A 20,805-nucleotide genomic window follows, 5' to 3' on the forward strand; every position below is an offset into this window, starting at 1 on the left:
AACACCAATATTGAAGGGGGTGATGGAGGAAGAGTTACCTGCAAATTACAGAGAAGGAGCTGTCAGGCAGAGTGGTGTGGAGGCAGCTGAGGGAGGACAGGTTCATGGATAGGGGACAAGGTCAGCAGTGACACCTGAGCCTAGAAGAGGGGCAGAGTGAAAACTGGGAAGAGATTTGGCGGTAAGGAGGGTATGGGGAGAAGACTTTTAAGAGAGTGATGTGGCAGTGATGGAGTGTTAGTACAGTGGGTGGAAGAACGAACTGGGAGGGTCAGGAAGTAGAGCTATGAGCCAAATTCATTCTTTAAGGAAGTTTGGTTGTGACTGGGAAAGAAAGTCATTGCTTGAGGATTTATTGGATAGGGAACAGCAAGTGGCTAAAATTACAAGATTCTGGAAGAGTGTGAGGCTGAAACGGACTAGGAGAACAGATAGCTGCCTACCTGGGAATTTATTCTACTAGATCCAGCTCCCCAAATTTCACCCACTCTCCACCCTTATCTCATGCACGTTTATGGCTCACAGTCCCTGCTTTGGAGACATCATTCATGTCTTACCCTTTCTTGGAATGCTGTGCCATCTCCCTCTCACATTGCTAAACCTTTCCCATTCTGCCAGGCTGTCTTGAATCTCCTTTTATGAAGCCTTCCCTGAGATGGTAGAAAGGAAGTGCCTTGGGTTAAGAGTCAGAAGCTGAGGGTTGAACCTGTAGTTCTGCCACTAAGTGTGACCTTGAGAAAGTCACTTTGATGTCTCTACCTTAGTTTTCTTGTTGGTAATACCAGCTCTGACTGGCACACAGGCTTGTTTATGATCAAATGGGATAATGTTTACGAAATGCCTTTGAAATTACAAAACACAGCACCAGTATGTGATATTATAATTTCCTGACTACTCTTATTTATTTTATTCATTCAGTTGTGTTTTTTGCTGAATAAGTTAATTCATTCAAAATCTTTTTTTTTTTTTTTTTTCAGTGCCCATTATGCTAGGCACTAAGGCTTTAGTGACCAACAAGACAGTCCCTACCTTTGTGGGGCTTATAGTCTAGTGTGGGAGACAGAAAATCAACACATATGCAGCACATAACAGCTGGTACTTTAAATAATATACAGAAAAATAAAGCAGGGTTGAGGGGAGCTAAAGAGTTACAGGGAAGGGTACTATTTAATTAATTTATTTATTTGGGAATATTGGGGAGCAGTGTGTTTCTCCAAGGCCTATCAGCTCCAAGTAATTGTCCTTCAACCTAGTTGTGGAGGGCGCAGCTCAGCTCCAAGTCCAGTCGTTATTTTTCAATCTTTAGTTGCAGGGGCGCAGCCCACCATCCCATGTGGGAATTGAACCGGCAACCTTGTTGTTAAGAGCTCACACTCTAACCAACTGAGCCATCCGGCCACCCTTCTGGCAGCTCAGTGGCAGCTCGTTGTCTTCAATCTAGTTGTGGAGGGTGCAGCTCACTGGCCCACGTGGGAACTGAACAAGCAACCCTGTTGTTAAGAGCTCGTGCTCTAACCAACTGAGCCATCCGGCCGCCCCGGAAGGGTACTATTTTAGAGAATCAGGGCAACCTCTCCAAGGAGATGACATCTGAGCAGAGCGGAATGAATAAGGGAGCAAGGCCATGGGACCATCGAGGGGAAGGGTGCCTTAGCTGTGGTGGGTAGGAGGGGACAGCAGGTGCAAAGGCCCTGAGATGGGAATGTGCTCAGTGTATTCTTGAAACAGCAGGGAAGCTAGGGTGCTTGTAGGTTATAGTGAAGATGTTGCATTTTATGCTAAGGGTGATGGGAAGACATGAGAAGGTCTTGAGCAGAGGAAGCAGATTTATTTTTACAATGATCATTCTGACAGCTGTGTGAGGAGGAGATTGTAGAGGGTAGGCGTGGACGCTGGTGGCAGGAGTCCTTAGGACAGAAGCAATAGAGTAGAGATGGTTAGATTTTAGATATGTTTTGAAGGATTTGCTAATGGACTTGGATGCTGTGGGGTATGAGAGAAAGAGTCCGAGATGATTCCAGTTTTTTTTGTCTGAGCCAGTGCATCGGTGGTGGTCTTAAACTGAACTGTCTCTTTCATTTCAGGAAAACTGTGGTAGGAGAATGTGAACAGAGAGTGGCAGCACCAGGGAGTGATTGATTTAAGGGAAAGTGGGGAGGGGATGGGGATCAGGAAAGACTAAACAGCAGAAGTGACATTTGAGTTGAGCCTTAGGGGATGAATAGAATTTTGCCAGATGGATAAAGGGGTGGGGGTGGGGACCCTCCAGACTCATGCAAACAAACACATGAGAGTGTGAAATTGTTGTTTTTTTCTGTTCTTATTTATGCAATTTGGTACTTAATGAGAAAATTTTTAATTAAAGCGGTCAGGATATTAGAAATCATCTTATTCAGTGATTTCCAATGATAGGGAATCATCTTCTGTGGGAATAAAAAGAATAACTGGATCCCCCACCGAGGTCCGTCTTCCCTACTCACCTTCCCAACCCACTAGTGATGAGGGTGTCGTGTTCCTCAAGGGCTGGACTGGAACGAGGCTGGACTGAAAATCATTGACCTACTTAGTTCGCTTGTTTTATGGGTGAAAAACCAGAGCTGAAGAGGTTATTGGAATTGCCCAGGAATACAATGTTAGCTGTTCTCTTATTTCAGTTAGTAATTGTTTCATGTGTGGTTAGCTTTTCTTTTCAGTTTGATTGTAAACTCCTTGAAAGCAAGAATTATGTCTTAAATTCTTTCATGTTTTCCTTTTTACCTAGGAGAATACTGATTAATAGTAGGCATCCCTCCAAACATTCAGTGGAGCGTAAAACCTAATGAAAGAAAATCAGGTGTTCTGCGTACAGTGACACCTATGATTTTACCTGCTTTATTGTGAAGGCCTGCCCATTGTTGGATTTCCCAGTAGGTTTGGAACATCAGCAAATATGGACACCGAAAGAAAAGAGGAGAGGGGAGGGGAAGGGAAGGAGAGTCCAGCCTTGAAGAACGTACCAAAAAATGTGGAATCAGATAACCCAGAAAGAAGGCATTAGGGAACCATTTGTCGTTTGGCAAACTGCATTGCAGTTTACTATTGCTTTTATAGTGAACTATGTGAGAGTGAGACCAAGATAATGTTTTCAGTGCTTAGAACTTTTATAGGTCTGAATTCAGCCCTGGGAAATCTCTCCTGCATGGTTGGTTGATGGGATTTTTTTTTTCCTGTGATGTGTGTTTGATACAAATATTAAGTTGTGCCCATGTTATACTTTCACTCTCTAATAGCTGTTTTTTTTTTAAATATGTCATTTATTTTTAAATACATATGTGTAATTAAAGGCTGTTTTTCTAATTTGCTGTCTTTTGAGATTGCTGAAACAATTTTCATATGTGTTCTTTTTTCCCCTTTAATAATTAAAAATCATATGCTCTAGGTGTGGCAAGAACTACCAGTGGGACATTCCAACATTAGCTTTAGAGGAACAATATTTACTGTCAACTCAGGTGCAATATACTAATTTGAATGGATGCTCAGTGCTGGTGACAGATGCACTTTGGAGGTGACTTTCTATACCTCTGACCCATTGTATTGGTTGTTATCACTTGCTTTTGCAGTGGACCGTGCACAGTATCCCACAGCTCCTGTTTTGATCAAGAGCTGTCACTTGCAAGATGGTGTAGGTTAGGGGTGTGTACTTTAATTGTAACCTTCCTTTTTTTGTTGTTGTTACTTTCTTCCCCTGTCTTCAAAGCTAGGTGAAATCGAATGATTATCATGGAGAATAAACCTGAAATCTTGACATTTTACGTACTTGGGACCAACTAAGTAAAATAAGCCTTTAAAGAAGCACATCTGCGTTTTTGATGATGTGGAAGACAGTTACGCTTGTATTGGCGTGTTAGAACTCTTGAGTAGAGACCAGCTCTGTGCTTAAAATCTTAATTTAAGGAATCAGAAATGTCCTTCCATTTTTGCATGGGTTTGTTTCTTGATACATGTCATATTCTTCTATAGGTTTTATAGTGTTAAACTAAAAATGAAATTAATCTAGTCTTTTGGGGATACTCATTTATTGAAAAATAATATTTCAGGGCATCCTGTGACTACAGTACAATACTTGGTAAAAGAATAATAATGAACATTTTGTTCTGACTGGTTATTGTGTTCCCAGCACTGCGTTAAGCACTTTGCACACGTTTTACACTTTCCCCACCCCACTCCCCCACCCCTGCCCCAGACCAGAAGAAAGCATTGTCCACAACAAGAATTTATACTTTGTAAGGGCAGGGATTTTGGTCTGTTTTGTCTATATTCTGTTTTTTTCTCACCCCCATTGATGAGAACAATGCCTACCACATAGTAAGTGCTAAGTAAATGTTTTTGGAATAAATGAATTATTTTATTCAATCCCTAGCAGCTCTCTGAGGCAGGTATTACCATCCGTATATTGATGGTAGGTGGTGAAGCCAAGATTTGAGCTTCTGCTGACAGCTGTTCACTCTGTGTTGGAGAGCACTGTGCTCGCCAACATATAATGCCACAGCTTTTAACATTGTTAACTTAACAGGTGTCATGGACATCTTTTCATGCCAGTATTAAGATGCAGTCTTAGTCAAAGGTGATTTTTAGCTCCTGCCTTATAGCTAATAGACATAGGGCTCATTCATGTAAAAGGTTAAAAAATAGGGTAGCAGCTATTTGTAGACAGTATGAGAGATGTGAAAAGAAAGGGCTAGAAGAATTAACAAATAATGGAGATGTGAGTGAATACATATATACATATAATGTCCTGGAGCTGTACTGGCACGTAGCAAATGCTTATCCTGTGTAAACTGTTATCGTCACTGCTTCTACTGTTCCGTCACCATTGTTATTGTCATCATTTTTTATGAATCCTATGAACCATACTCTAAAGTGAGAGACTGTTCACTTCTCGATTGAAGTGGTCAGAGATGGTTTCGTGAACAAGATGGTCCTTGTGGCTTGGACAGAATGTGGGCTGGTGGGGATGAGAGAGGAGATAAGTGAGCTGAGAAAATCCTATAAACATGGGGACTGAGGCCGAAAACATGTGTTCTCTGTTTTTCAGACAGCAAGGAGACCAACATGTCTGGTGCAGAAGGGGCATGTGGGCTACTAGAGGGAGGAAAGATTACGATTGATAATTCAGAATTTGTTTATCATCTTATGAATGCTTCATTATATCCATAAAATTGTATTTGACACCCTGCGTGTGTTTCTATCTGTAAGCCACCAAATACACTTTAATAGGAAATTATATGGTCATTTTTTAAAATGTTATGATCTGTACTCAAATGTCGTATCCTCCTGAGATATAATATTTGTGTCTTTGGTGTCATGTAGCCTGTGAGACAAACTTTGTCCTGATAAAAAGACTACTTCCATTTGGCCTTGTGTTTTTAAAATTTAAGACCCTCGTTTATGATTACTGACTCACAGGTGTCTTGGAAGATTAGTAAGAGTGTTACGTGCTGCCACTGTCTCCTGAAGAGGCTGTAATTCTCCGGGGGACCAGGCTTGTGCCTTATTCATTCTCATATCTCCTCCCGCACTGAACACAGTTGCTGGCATAAACTAAGGATGCAATAAATTGTGGTTGAATTGAATTTTCAAAGCATGCGAGGCTGGCTACTTCTGCACTTGGGGGAGTAATTTGCAGCAGAGCTCTATTTTTTGAGTTATGTAACACATTTAATCTTGTTCTTAGGTCCAGCCTGATGACGGGAGGGGCTAAGCGAGGCGTACCCAACCCTTGGCTTTTGGAGGAGCCAGAGGAGACCAGAGGTTTGGGTTTTGATGAAATCCGGCAACAGCAGCAGAAAATCATCCAAGGTACCGAAAATACTCGAGGAGTTTCGGCTCAGAAACCCTGTCAGATTTTTATTACGATGGCCTTGAATGTTCTTTATACCCACTGAAGATTAGAGTGAGAACTATTGATCTTTTAAAGCCCTTGGCAGTTTTGTGCCTCAGGTACCTGAGGACTAGATAAATGATGTCATCCATCAAGGTAACTCCCGGAAGCGGTGCTTCTCTACTGGGAGAGCCATGCGGCGGCTCTGAATGTGATAAGCCCAGGTGAATCTGAGACTTGTGCCCCTTCCTTTTCTCCACAATTGGGAATTATCCTCTAAACACAAGACTCCATCTTTTTCTTATATAAAATAAGTCCGTTTGGTTTTTACCTTCAAGTTCATCTTGCCCAGTGGCTTTTAAACCTGCTAATTATTTTTGTACTTCTATTTTTAAAATTTTAGAAATAATGCATGATTGTTATACAAAGTCCAAACAATACAGAGGTACAAAAGTATATAAAATGAAAAGTTTTCAAACTGTAAACTATATATATATATATATATATTTCCTCAAGCTTTTTTTCTCTATATATACAGAGGGTGCCAAAAAATGTATACACATTTTAAGAAAGGAATAAACTGTATTAAAATTATGCTGATGGTAACCACTTTGAGCACCTCTTGTAATTGCAGAAGTCAAACATGACTTGTATTCATCTTTTGTTATCGGTATATATTATTACAATTTTAATACAGTTTTTTCCTTTCTTAAAATACGTTTTTTTGGCACCCTCTATATATTCAGTATAAGCACACATAGAATTTGCGTAAATGGGATCATGACATATAATTCCAGAGCTTTTAAAATTTTTAACTTAATATGTGTCGTGGACATCCTTTCATGCCAGTATTAAGATATGTTATTCTTTCTAATTCCACTTTTTAAAAACAGATTTTTTAGGGAATAGTGGTTATTATCATAAATAGCACATACTTAAAGTATATGATTCACTAAACTTTGATATATTGTGTACACCTGTGAAACCATCACTATAACCAAAATAATGAGCATAATCATTATTCTCAAAAGTTTTCTTTATATCTTTGTAATTCTTACTATTCTCCCTCTCCCAGTTCCCAGCCAGCTGCTGATCTGCTTTCTGTCACTATAAATTATTTTCTATTTTCTATAATTCTGTATAAATGGAATCATACAGTATGTCCTCCTTTTGGGAGGAGGGCATCTGGCTTCTTTAAGCATAATTATTTTAAGATTCATCCCCGTTGTTGCGTGGATCAGTATTTCATTCTCTTACATTGCAGAATAGTAGTCCATGGTGTGAATTAACCACAATCTGTGTATCCATTCACCTGTTGATGAGTATTTCACTATTACAAATAAAATTGCTACGGACATTCATATGCATGTCTTTGTATAGACATACATTTTCATTTTTACTAGGTCAATACCTACCAGTGGAATGACTGAGTCATAGTAGGTATATGTTTAACTTTTAAAGAAATTACCACATCAGTTTCAAAAGTGGTTGTACTATTTTACATTGCCAACAGAATTTATGTCTTCTGATTGTTTCAGGTCTTTCTGAAAACGTGGTATAGTCAGTCTTTTTCTATTTTAGACATTCTCATAGGTGTGTGCTGCATTTCATTCTGGTTTTAATATGTATCTCCCTAGTGACGAATGAATCTTTGCATGTGCTTCTCTGCCATCAGTATGTCTTGTTTGTGAAGTCTCTGTTCTAATTGTTTACCTGTTTTTATTTGGGTTGTTTCTCTTTCATTATTGAGTTGTAAGAATTTTTTGTATACTCTTTTATATGTCATTTGTCCGATACAGTTCTACAAACATTTTCTCCCCATCTCTGGCTTATATTTTTCATTCTCTTAACAATATCTTTTAAAGAGCAGCAGTTCTTAATTTTGATGAAGTCCAATTAGAAATCTTTGACTACCCAAAGCCACAAATATTTGATGCTTTGTTTTTTTCCTAGAAATTTTATAGTTTTAAGTTTGAAATTAGGTCTGTGATCTACTTTGATTTAATTTTTTATATAATGAAGTATAAATAGAAGTTCAGTTCGTTTTGTTTTTTGCATTTGGATAGCTACTTGTTCTAGCACCACTTAAAAAAAGACTATCTTTTTCTACTGAATTATTCTACCTTTGTCAAAAATCAATTGACTGTATACATGTGGGTATATTTCTGGACTCTGCATTTCATGGGTCTGTTTATTTATGTTTACATCAATGCCACACTGTCTCAATTATGGTATATTTATAAGGCTTTAAGTTAGGTAGTACAAGTCCTCCAATGTTGTTCTTTTTCAAAATTTTATTGGATACTCTAGGTCTTTTACATTTCCATGTGAATTTTAGAATCCGCTTTCATTTCTTACAAAAAAGCCTCTTGGAATTTTGATTGTGATTACATTGAAAGTTTTAGATTAATTGGGGGATTATTGACATCTTAACATGAATATGATATATCCCTCTATTTAGTTCTTTAATTTTTCTCAGCAGTGCTTTGCAGTTTTCACTGTGCATGTATTACACATTTTTTTTAATTTATTGGGGTGACAGTTGTTAGTAAAATTACATAGATTTCAGGTGTACAATTCTGTATTACATCATCTATAAATCCCATTGTGTGTTCACCACCCAGTCAGTTCTCCTTCCATCACCATAGATTTGATCCCCCTTACCCTCATCTACCACCCCCACCCCCTATTATACATTTTTAAAATCCAATTTATCTCTTAAGTGTTTCATATTTTGATTCTTTGATTAAAGGCATTTAACATTTTCGCTGATATATAAAAATAAAATTGATTTTTATATATTGATCTTGGGTCATGCAACCTTGCTAAAGTCACTGATTTGTTCTACTAGGTTTTTTTTTGTAGAATCTTTAAGGTTTCCTATACAAATGATCATGTCATCTGTGAATAAAGATAGTTTTACTTTTCCTTAAAGACTATTTTTTTAGAGAAGTTTTATGTACATAACAAAATTTAGAGGAGAGTATAGAGTTCCCATATACCACCCCCCAAACCCCACACACACATGCATAGATGGTCTCCCCCCATTATCAACACCCACTTACTAGAGTGGCACATTTATTACAATTAGTGAAACTACACTGACAAATTATAATTATCCAAAGTCCATTGTTTATCTTGCGTTCACTCTTGATGTTGTACATATGTGGGTTTTTATAAATATATAATGATGTGCATCCATCATTAGAGTATTATAAAGAGTATTTCCACTGTCCTAAAATCCTCTCTGCCCTGTCTATTTATCCCTCCTCCCCTTCAACCCTTGGCAGCCTCTAATCTTCTTACTGTCTTCATAGTTTTGCATTTTCCAGAATGTCATATAGTTGTAATTATATAGTATGTAGCCTTTTCAGATTGACTTCTTTCACTTAGTAATACGCATTTAAGTTTCCTCCATGCCTTTTCATGGTCTGATTGCTCATGTCTTTCTTAGCAGTGAATAATATTCCATTCCACTGTCTGGATGTACCAAATTTATCATTTCACCTACTAAAGGACATGTTGGTTGCTTACAAGTTTTGGCAATTATGAATACAGCTGCCACAAACATCTGCATGAAGTTTTTTGTGTGTACATAAGTTTCCAACTCTTTAGGTAAATACCAAGGAGTGTGATTTCTGGATCGTAGGTATGAGTATGCTTAGTTTTATGAGAAATTGCTAAACTGTCTTCCAAAGTAGCTACACCATTTTGCATTCCCACCAGCAACAAATGAGAGTTTCTGTTGTTCCACATCCTCGCCAGCATTTAGTGTTTTCAGTTTCTGGATGTTGGCCTTTCTAATGTGGGTGTGATGGATTACATTAATTAATTTTTGAATATCGAACTAGCCTTGCATACCTGGGATATGTCCCATTTGATTGTGGTGTGTGTGTGTGTGTGTGTGTGTGTGTGTGTGTGTGTGTGTATGTATATTTTTTTTTCTGCATTGTTGGATTTGATTTTCTACTATTTTTTGAGGATTTTTACACATATGTTCATGATTGATATTGGTCTGTGGTTTTCTTGTAATGTGTTTGTCTAGTTTTGGTATTAACATAATGTTGGCCTCATTGAATGAGTTAGGAAGTATTCCCTCTGCTTGTATCCTCTGAAAGAGATTGTAGAGAATCGTTGTAATTTCTTCCATAAATGTTGGTGGAATTCACCAGTGAACCCATCTAGCCTGGTGCTTTCTCTTTTGAGAGGCTATTAATTGTTAATTCAATTTCTTTAATAAATATGGGACTATTCTGATTGTCTATTCTTGTGTGAGTTTTGGCAGCTTGTGTCTTTCTAGGTTATCAAATTTGTGGGCATAGAGTTCATAATATTTCTTTATTATCCTTTTGAATGCCCATGAAATCTGTAGTAATGTTTCCACTTAGAAGTGTACTGTTTAGTCTCCACATATTTGGGGATTTTTAAGTTATCTTTCTGCTATTAATTTCTAGTTTAATTCTTTGTAGTCTGAGAGCAGACATTGTATGATTTCTATTCTTTTAAACTTGTTAAGGTGTGTTTTATGGATCAGACTGTGGTCTGTCTTGATGATTATTCCCTGTAAGCTTGAAAAGAATGTTTATTCTGCTGTCATTTAATAAAGTAGTCTATAGATAGTCATTATGTCTAGGTGATTGATGGTGTTGTTGAATTTAAGTAGTTTTACTGATTTTCTGCCTGCTTGATCTGTCCATTTCTGATAGAGGGGTGTTGAGGTCTCCTACTATAATAGTGAATTCATCTATTTCTCCTTGCAGTTTTATTACTTTTTGTCTCATGTAGTTGGATGCTTTGTTGTTAGGTACATATACATTAAGGATTGTTATGTCTTTTTGGAGAATTGGCCCCTTTATCATTATGTAATGCCCCTCTTTATGCCTGATAACTTTATTTGTCTTGAAGTCTACTCTGAAATTAATATAACTACTCCTGCTTTCTTTTGACAAGTGTTGGCATGGTGTATCTTTCTCCATCCATTTACTTTTAATTTATATGTGTCTTTATATTTAAAGTGGTGTTCTTGTAGACAACGTATAGTTGGCTCCTGTTTTTCTATCCAATCTGACAGTCTCTGTCTTTTAATTGGTATAGTTTTACTTCTACATTTCATTGTGGATGCCTTTTATATATTTTTCTTACCTTATTACACTTGCTACAACCTCTAATACAGTGTTGAGTTGAATAGAAGTGGTAAGAGTAGACATCCTTGCCTTGTTTCTAGTCTTAGGAAAGAAGCATTCATTAGGAAGCCAGGTATTGGGAATTTTTATTTGTTTAGTACTACATATTTTATATCTCTAGAAATATCGTTGAAATTATTTTTCTGGGATTTAGTTAAGTTATTTGGGTCTTGCTTTGTAAGTCTGACAAGAGTAAAGTTTATTTTAGAGAGGAGATCAGCAGACTGTGAGCTGTGGGCCTGCCAGTTGTTTTTGTATGGTTTGCAAGCTAAAAATGGTTTTTCCATTTCAAGCAGTTCCAAATAGTCAAAAGAAGAATATTTTGTGACTGTAAACATTATATAAAATTCAAAGTTCAAATCCATAAATAAAATTTTATGGGAACACAGCCATGCTCATTCATTTTATGTATTATCTATGGATGCTTTCCTGCTACAATGGCAGAGTTAAGTAGTTGCTCTAGACACCATATAAACCACAAAACCTAAAATATTTGCTATCTGGCCCTTTACAGAAATATTTGCTTACTCTAGTCTAGAGATAATTTACACCACTACTGAGCTAAAACCATTATGAATACTCTCTCTGATGCCCTATGAATCATGAGGTGACCTGGTCAGTGTGCATATGAACTGTGTCCAACCCTGTTTGAGCTCAGAGGATCATTCTCTCTGACCCTTTCAGGTGGCTTTTTTCCCCAGGCTTGGTTAGTTTCCTGACATAAACGCCCTGATAACACTCAGCTGAAGCCTCAAGATGAATCCTGTGTAAGTCTCCAGAATTTCCTCCCTGTGCACCTCTCTCCTCCCTGGGTCTGTGCCCTACCTGCCTCGTCACCTTGGCTTATCTGGAATCTTCTCAGCTCATGGAGCCTGCCCAGCTCCATCCCCACACCACGGCCTGAGAACTGGCTCAAAGCCATAATCTGGGGCACTCATAGAACTCATCTCATTTGTTTCCCATCTCTCAGGGATCACGGTCCTTCAATTCATGACGTCCATGTCCTGAAACTGCTGTTTTGTATATTTTGCCTGTGGTTTTGTGTTTCCTTTTCCAGTTGTTTCAGGCTAGAAGTAAATCTGGTCTCTGTCAGTCAGTCCAACTTGGCCAGAAATAGAAGCCTAATTCTCTTTTGAACTCCTGTTTCACAGTGAAATTATCCAGTAAATGGGACACTGTGCCTCTCTTGTGTCTTTATTTCTACATACTTCACCCATGGTCAGGTTTGAAACAAAGTGAAAAAATTAAGAGCAGTGCGGCTGTATACATAGCACATCCATTCATTTGCAGTGCTTTTATTCTTCAGGATTCATGGTTCCTCAAAAGCATGTCTTGCTAGGTAATACTAATGAATTTTCTGGTATCGTTGCTTTTTGCCAGGAAATGCTGTTTTCAGTGAGGAAAAGCCTCCCTGTCACGGAGAAGGTGCTACATTTAGTGATTGCTGTAGGTTGGGTGTGAGAGGATGCCACCGGCAAGGTTTTGTCATTGAGTCTCCAAGACAGAGCGCATCCTTACTGAGATGTGTACCCTTTGAGAGCCTCTGGGCCTTTGGGGTTTGTTGGAGGGGTGGGAGGTGAAGGAATTGAGGGGAGTAGCAGCACATATCGCAGGTCCGTTTGTTTTTCTCCTTTTACCTTTGTGTTTTGAAATGCTGTATCCTCTTTTGCTTTCCTAGTAAGCTGATTTTGAAGAATAAACACAGAAATGGAAGTCGTCTTTACATAAAACCCTTACTCGCCTTTTCTCTGCCTCCAGAACCTTGGTGATGTGCAGAGGATCTATGGTGTAGATTACAGTAATGAGCTATCATTATGACATCATAGGAGTTTTGCATGGTTCTGCATGGCTGTCTGCATGATTCTTGATTGTTTACATTTTTGCAAGTAGCAGCATTTTATTTTGTTCATTGTCTCTAAAGGGACCATACCACCTCCCCTTAGAAAAGCTGCTTCAGGAGTTGCAGAAGCTCAGGTTGTCAATACGATTATTAGCTACACAGCATCTCAGTTACCTGGACCTTCTGTGTCTTTGGACTGTGGAATGAAAATTTACAGTAGCACTTAAACATAGTGAGGAGGAGCTAAGTTCTTATAGAAATGATTTGAGTGGAGTAGAATTTTTTAGCCCTCTTTCTGTTTTGCATTAGAGAGAGAACCTCTAGGTAGGTAAGGCAGACAGTGAGTCAAGGTTGAGAGGAAAGAGTGCAAGTGTAGGTATTTTTCATTCATAATCTATGTTTCTATTAGATAAAGCAACTTTATAACTTTAATGATTCTTTTCCTAATGACGGCTGAAGAGGACTCCCCTTTCCTCTTTTTAAATTGTTTTACCTTTTAATTCACGTTGACACTTGACCCTCCTTCCTATATATAGATTATTTTTGGTTTGCATTTAGCATTCTATAATATTGGTCATCCTATAGCAACACTAGGTTGATGATAGATTTATCTTGGAGGCCATCCAAGAGGTTGTTGCTAAAGACCAAAAGGACCTCATTATAATGTGATTTTGCTATAAAATGGTCCCTTAGAACGATCCCTGGAGACAGCAGGTCATTTGTATAGTTTAAAAAGTACGAAGTGTCAAAAAATGCCACTAAGGGGTCCTTACCTCACACCATTAGTTTAAATAAATTCCAGATGAATTAACGAGTTAAGTGTAATGGCTTAATTCCATAAAAAGACTAGGAAAAAATATAAGTAAATGTTAACGTGATCTTGGATAAGAAGACCTTTGTGGTTTCTGCTTTTGTAGATATGCCTTTTTGTGAAGCAGTCATTTAAAAATCCCCATCAGCAAATGAAGCTGCAATTGGCACGTTACCCTTATCTGGCATGTTGCTTGGGTAGCAACAGTCCTTAGAGTCAGCCTCGGAATTTTCTTCCACATGTACCTGAAAGCACAGGAAAACGTTCTCACAGAGATCACTGAGACTGCCTAGTTAAAAAAACAAACCAATATCACATTCTAAATAAAGGATTTTGAGTAACTTGAGTTCTCTTTAAATTTTCAAAATCTAGGAAAGTAATGCATTTTTTAAAAAATGCTATTTTACTATTTATTGTTTTATTTCCTGCTTTTTTTTACCTAATAACATATCATGGACTTCTTTCAACATTAAAATATACATGGGCAATATTACTTTTAATGGCTATATAGTGTTTTCCTGTGTGGAGATACTATATGTTTTTAAACAAATCATATGTGGGCATTTAGATACTTCCTAATTTTTCACAATTGTAAATGTATCAGTGTGAGTCCAATCGGGAGAGAGAAAGTTGAGCAGGGAAAGTTTAATATACAAAATTATTATCTATGATAGGGAATTAGAGTAATGAGGGATTTGCTGGCAAGAAGAGAACAGGAAGAAATAGCAGGTAAGGTGCAGTCACTGACCCTCAGGCTGAGCTAGACAGCACAAGGAAACGCCCCATGTCCCCTGGGCTGAGATGCAGACCTTGTGGAGGGGGGCACAGCTGGGGGCACTGGATTTCAGGGAAGTCGCTGTAGTGCCCAGCCAAGCCGGTGAAACTTGCTAGAATCTGTCTTCTGGGTGCCGGGGAACACTGTTCATGGGGAAGTGTCTAACTGGAGGCACTCTGTTATAAAACTGCCCAAGGAGGGGGTGTATCGGGAGAAGTTGCTGGCCTCGGGGTGCAGCTGGCCACTGTTCCCTGGAGGAGCTGGACACTGAAGAAGCTAGAAGCACTGCAGGGGCTTGTCAAGAGAGCAGGCTGAAGGCAGGACGCAAAACCCTTTCCTCCTGTAATGTCTCTGCATTCCCCTCTCCTGACAAAGCTGGTAAAGGAAAAAATATTGAGAGGATCCATCCAGATCCATTTCACAGAGCAGTCAAAAAGGGTGAACTTGGAGCTAAAAGGCAATAAATTGATAACCAACACAGCAAGCAGTGCAAGGAACATCCTTGTATAGACATCATTGCATACTATCTGAATGTTTTCTCACATACATTCCCAGACATAGAATTGATAGATTAAAAAGGTGGGCACAGTTTGCTCTCTAGAAAGGTGTGGTATATTACCTATCCTCCTGTGACTTGGTGCTTAGGAGCGTCTAGTTCTTCACACTTTAGTTAACCCTGGGTATTAGCATTCTTTTTCATTTTTATTTCCTGTCTATATCATTTACTTATTTAAAAAAATTGGAAGATTAAGTCTTTCTTATTGATTTGTACATGCTCTTTATGTATTAAGTACTGGAAAGTTAAAATGTTGGTGTAGTCAGGGGCGACCGCTTAGCTCAGTTGGTGAGAGTGCGGTGCTCTTAACAACAAGGTTGCCGGTTCGATCCCCACATGGGCCACTGTGAGCTGCACCCTCCACAACTAGATTGAAACAACTACTTGATTTGGAGCTGATGAGTCCTGGAAAAAACACACTTAAGTAAATAAAAGTTAAAAAAAAGTTTATTAGTCAAATCTTATATATTACTTCATTTTGAATATTTAAAAATTTAATTCACCTGGAAATCATTTTAGTTTAAGGTATGAGGTAGGTATTTAATTTTTTCTTTATTTTGTTCCAATAATGTTAATTGTTTTCTCTTTTTCCAATTGATTTAAAATGTTCCATTTATCATTTATTGAATTGTGTTATAGGCTTGGGTATATTTCTGGACCTTCAGTTATTTTCCTTTGATTTTTATTTACTTGTACTTTCTCTTTCAGAACAGGACGCAGGCCTTGATGCCCTTTCCTCTATCATAAGTCGCCAAAAACAAATGGGGCAAGAAATTGGGAATGAGCTGGATGAACAAAATGGTAAGAACACGTCTGAGATGGACTAAATTTGCCAGCAGTATAAATACTGAAGGCTTGAATATTTGTTAAATGATTTTAATATTACAAACCATGTAAGTGGTTGAATATCCATGGATTATTATATTTAATTCAATTGAGGATGGTTTGGCAGATTTAGATTGTAGTAACTAAATACTATGTAAAGAAATTTGTTGACAAATTTGCCGTTCTCTGTAGCTGCTTTTAAAAATGCTTTCTTTTAGGATCCATTTATTCCAAGAGCTTTCCTTTATGTGTAATGCAGTGAAATTGCTTAGTGTGTTGTATGCTGCCGCGAGGGACAGCAAAGCTGCGGGGACTCCGTGTCATCTCCACGCCTGGTGTACCTGGCTCCTCTTCCATCACGAGTGCCAGGCTGCTGGGCAAAAAAGTGCTCGAAGATCTTTATTTAGGGCTTGGTGTGACACATCTGGTTGGAGATAGATTAATTTGCAGACCGCAAGCATGATGGCTTGGGAGAGACAGCTTTAACTTGAGAGCCTACCCAAAAGGCTCCTGTGCACGAGGTGTGTGGCCAGAGGGGACAGGAACCGGAAAGAGAGTTGTAGCATTAGGAATGGAGAAGAGAGGATGGAGGCAGGGGACTGATGGCTCTTTAACTGTGATAGACACAGTCAGGGGAATTGGGAGGGTCACTGGTTTGTGAGTGGCGATCATAAGTCCAGTTTGGACGTGTCCAATCAGAGACACCAGTGAGATCTGAGTTGAAGTATTGAGTAGACAGTGTCAGATATGGTACCAGAGCTCAGTGAGAGGCCAGGATCAATGAGAAGAGATGTGAGAAGCTTCAGCATAGAGGTGATGTGTGAAAGTTTAGTTTCAGTGAAGCCCCTACTGTGTGCTAAGCACTTTCATCTGTGTCATTTCATTTCATCAGAACACAGTATCATGATGGCAGTGTTACCGGGTTTTGTTAGAGATGACGCTCAGAGCAGCTGAGGGACCCCCTAATGTGACATTACTTAGGCGTGACAGAACTGCAATTCCAACCCAGGGCTTCTGATTCCAATGTGACTGCCTTTTCTATTATGTTAGCTTCCTCTCTGAGGAAGACAAAGTAGGGAGAGAAAAGTTAAAAAGTAAGGGATTGTAAGGCTCATGATAGTTTCAAGTAAAGTTATCACGTATGAGTGAGCAGGGAAGCCCTGGGAGTAAGCAAATGCTTGCTCTGGAGGGAGGGCTGCCCCTGTCGAAACTGTGCAGGTCGTCCTTCTCTTGATCTCTACGAAGGATGAGTCCATTTGTTCCCACAGTACTGTTCCATTTATCCATCATGAGTAAATAAGTACATTCCGTCTTCTATCATCTATCATAAATACATAGATTACTAAAGCAAATGGAGAAACTCTCTCTTTACAATCCTAATAGTGGTTTGTAGTAGTTTAAGCACAGAGAGGTGGACAGTTTAGTCCTTTTCCTGATGGTGCTAATGTGAATATGCTAATTCATGTATGTGCATATAATTCAGTTATTGGCCAGTTCCTTCCTTGAAAGTATTGGTAAGAAACTTAGCTCTGTAGAAAATCTGTCTATCATATGTACAAGTGTTCTTTCTTCCAAGGAAATTTAGCCTGTTCAATGAGCCCAACTAAAAAGGATGCCAGCCACCATAAGGGTGAAGCGTGCCCATCCTATGATGTGCTTAGGTGAGCCACTGGACAGTGATCTAAGGGTCAGTGGTACACACTTTAATGAGGTGACATGCTGACTTCCCACATGAAATCACCATATGTTTTTCCCACATAAGCAATCCCACTAACATGTCCTTATCTTGTCTTTTCTCTAGTTCAATGGTTATCATACTTTGCTGCATATTAGAAACACCTGAGGAGCTTTTAAACCTCCCAAAGCCCAGGTCAAACCTGAGTTAGTTTCCTGTTGCTATTCTAACAAATTATCAGACTTAGTGGCTTAAAATAACACACATTTATTCCCTTGCAGTTCTGAAGATCAGAAGTCTGAAATCAGTGTCACTGGACTGAACCCAGTGTGTCCCTCCAGAGGCTCTAGGGGAGAACTCATTTTTTGGCCTTGTCTAGCTTCTAGAGCTGAATTCCTTGAATCCCTTGGCTCATGGCCCCTTTCTCCATCTTTGAAGCCAGCACTAGTCATCATGCTGCCTTCTTCTGGGTCAAATCTCTCTCTGCCTCACTTTTATAAGCACACTTTTGATTACATTTAGGCCCCAACCACATATTCTTGGATAATCTCTCCATCTCATATCCTTACTAGTTAATTTACGATTTAAAATTTTTTCCATTACAGTTGACAGACACCGTTCTATTAGTTTCAGGTGTACAACAGAGTGATTAGATATTTATATAACTTCCAAAGTGATCACCCTGGTAAGTCTAGTACCCATCTGACACCATATACAGTTATTACAGTATTATTGACTGTATTCCCTATGCTGTACTTCACATTCTTGTGACTGTTTTTATAGCTGGCAGTTTGTACATTTTAATCCCTTCCCCTTTTTTATCCTTAATTTATCAACACACCTGCGAAGTCCCTTTTGCCATATAAGGGAACATTCACAGATTCCAGGGATCAGGATATGGGTGTATGTTATTCAGCCTACCACATTACTTTCCTAAACTTTAAATGTGAAAATTCAGCTGAAGGGCTCTAGCAGAACTTTGCAATGGTAGTTCACTGATGTGTATATGAAATCTTTGCTCAGTTTGTGTGTTCAAGGAGCAAAGTGGTTATTTTCTTGCTCTTTCAAAGGACACACTGCTCTCTTCAATGCCAGTTTTTTTTGTGTTTTTTTTTTACAACATATGGGTTTATATTTAATATAGTATTGCTAACCATGGGGGCATTAGTTAATATAAAGGCTTTTTAAAAAACATTAAATCTCTTCTCCATTTTAATGTCAATATAAAGTATGTTTTTTATATTAAATCTTTTCTTCTTTTCAACGTTAGATACATTGAATACATTTATCTAGAGTTTTTTTTCCCCCAAAGAAATAAAAGTTTTAAGTTATGACTGACTGTATTTGATATCTAAGTACAGTATCAACTTGGGAGATACCAAAACCAAAATCTAATAAAAATATGGAGAAAAGACTCCTCACTGACACAGGAGGCAGTGATTACAACTGAACAGTGGCGACTTCCTAGGCTCCTGGGCAAGAATTTCCTTCTTCCAGTGTCATTTGCTTTGAGAATTCTGAGACCATGAAATATTACTTATGTAAATTTCAGCAATCTTACTTCTTTGACCCTCTTTCTAACTAGCAAATACAAATTATAGACTGCATTTGTCAGTGCATTATTTGCTGTGAAGAAAGCATTTTTATTCCATTTAACATATATATATATATATATCAATTTATTCCCATTTATAGGGAAACAACTAAGAATGTAAAAATTACCCTGTTTACTGTTACCCTGTTTACTGTTTTTTTGGACCTTTCAGACACCAAATCTCAGTTTTTAACCTAAATGGCACAAATGTTTTCAGGGCAAGGTTTGATTCAAGAGGCCCCTCAAAGTCATATCTGTCCATTTCTCTTTCATGCATATACCCCCAGACAAGCGCAAATGCCTGTAATGCTGCGAACCACACCTAACAAGAGAGCGATTGCATTTCCAGCTTCTATTGCTTCAACAACAGGCAGCACCAAAAGCAGTGGCAATGAGGGCTAAGAACAGTTGTGTTGAAAATTGAGGTCACAATGTTGGGACCTTGAGATGGCTGGATCATGAGTGCTGAAGGTTTCAAAGAAATAATATGTATATAATTCTGTCTGACTTGAAATATTCCCTTCCTGGAGCTCCGAATGCTGAAGCTAAGAGGTTCCAACAGGAGAGCACCTTCCAGGAAGCAGCCATTACAGGAATGATGAGGAGGGCGGAGTCTCTAAACTACATTTTCCATAATCTCCCCAATGCCAGGCTTGATGCTGTTGGGACACTTAGTCTTCCTTGTCACCTTGATTTCTTTCAGAAAGCAAGGAAAGGCTCAAAGATTGACAGAGATATCACAGGGATTGGCCAAATTTAGGATATCATTTGAACATCAAAAAGAATGATGAGCACTGGCACACACTAGCAGAGATTTGTGAAACAGCTATTTTATCCATCAGAACCATCTCTGTGGTTCTTCTTGGTGCTGACCTGAAGGCTGGGCCAATGCCAAAATTAGGTCTCAGAACCATCTATTTTGGTTAAGTCAGGCCTGTTCATTTTCTTGTTTCATGTTCTTTTCAAAAGGCCCTGTCCTCTTGAGCATGAACTTGAAGGAATTTTTCAGTAAACCAGTACCACAGCTCTTAGTTCTGGAACAGCATCTGTGTCGTCTTGACGGGAGCCCTTGTGTACCCAGCCATCCTTGGACGAAAGGGCACTAAAGTCTGTGGTGCCATGAGGTGATCTTGGTTCAGCTCTTTACTCCTCTGTCCTGCCAACCCGCACCTTTGCCAGCTCCCAGCCCCCACACCCAGCACACAGTGAGGCCTCCATTTACTGGCATTGTCACTTGCTGCTAATCCTTCCCCTCATTAGGCTTGGTCACTGGCATATGAACAGGATAATTACGGGTGTTGGTCAGGCCCTTTTTAACTCTCTATGAGAAGATTGGAAACTGAATTCCTAAATTGATGATAATTCGACCCTTCAGCTTTGTGGTTCTAAGTACAATGTAGTTTGTTAGTAAGGTTTTGATACTTGGTTCCAAATGGCCTGGCTGGACTTTATCCGAGCCTATCGTTTGTCTCATTTAATGGAAACCAAGAGAATAATTCAGTAGGTTGGTAAATCCAATAGAGATATTTACAGCAAAAGTGGTATCTTTCTCCAGTGTCTCAGGCTCCTCATTATGCACTCGGGTCACAGCAAAAATCCAGATGGGGCTGCAACCCTGTCCTCAACACCTATAGATATAATGGCCTTTTTGACTTTGACAGAAGGAATAAAGGCTGATTATAGTCC

General features: G+C 38.8%; 1 protein-coding gene across 2 annotated transcripts in view; it reads left to right on the plus strand.

Moving 5' to 3' along the window:
- Positions 1–20,805, plus strand: part of STX8 (syntaxin 8) — a 231,449-nt gene that overhangs the window by 41,874 nt on the left and 168,770 nt on the right. For both annotated transcript variants that reach the window (XM_019755238.2, XM_019755240.2), the window contains exons 5-6: positions 5,714–5,838; positions 15,734–15,826. In XM_019755238.2, the coding sequence (XP_019610797.2) occupies positions 5,714–5,838; positions 15,734–15,826 (218 nt within the window). The remainder of the gene's footprint in view (positions 1–5,713; positions 5,839–15,733; positions 15,827–20,805) is intronic.

Source organism: Rhinolophus sinicus, linkage group LG15, assembly GCF_036562045.2.
Source record: "Rhinolophus sinicus isolate RSC01 linkage group LG15, ASM3656204v1, whole genome shotgun sequence".
Classification (NCBI taxonomy): domain Eukaryota; kingdom Metazoa; phylum Chordata; class Mammalia; order Chiroptera; family Rhinolophidae; genus Rhinolophus; species Rhinolophus sinicus.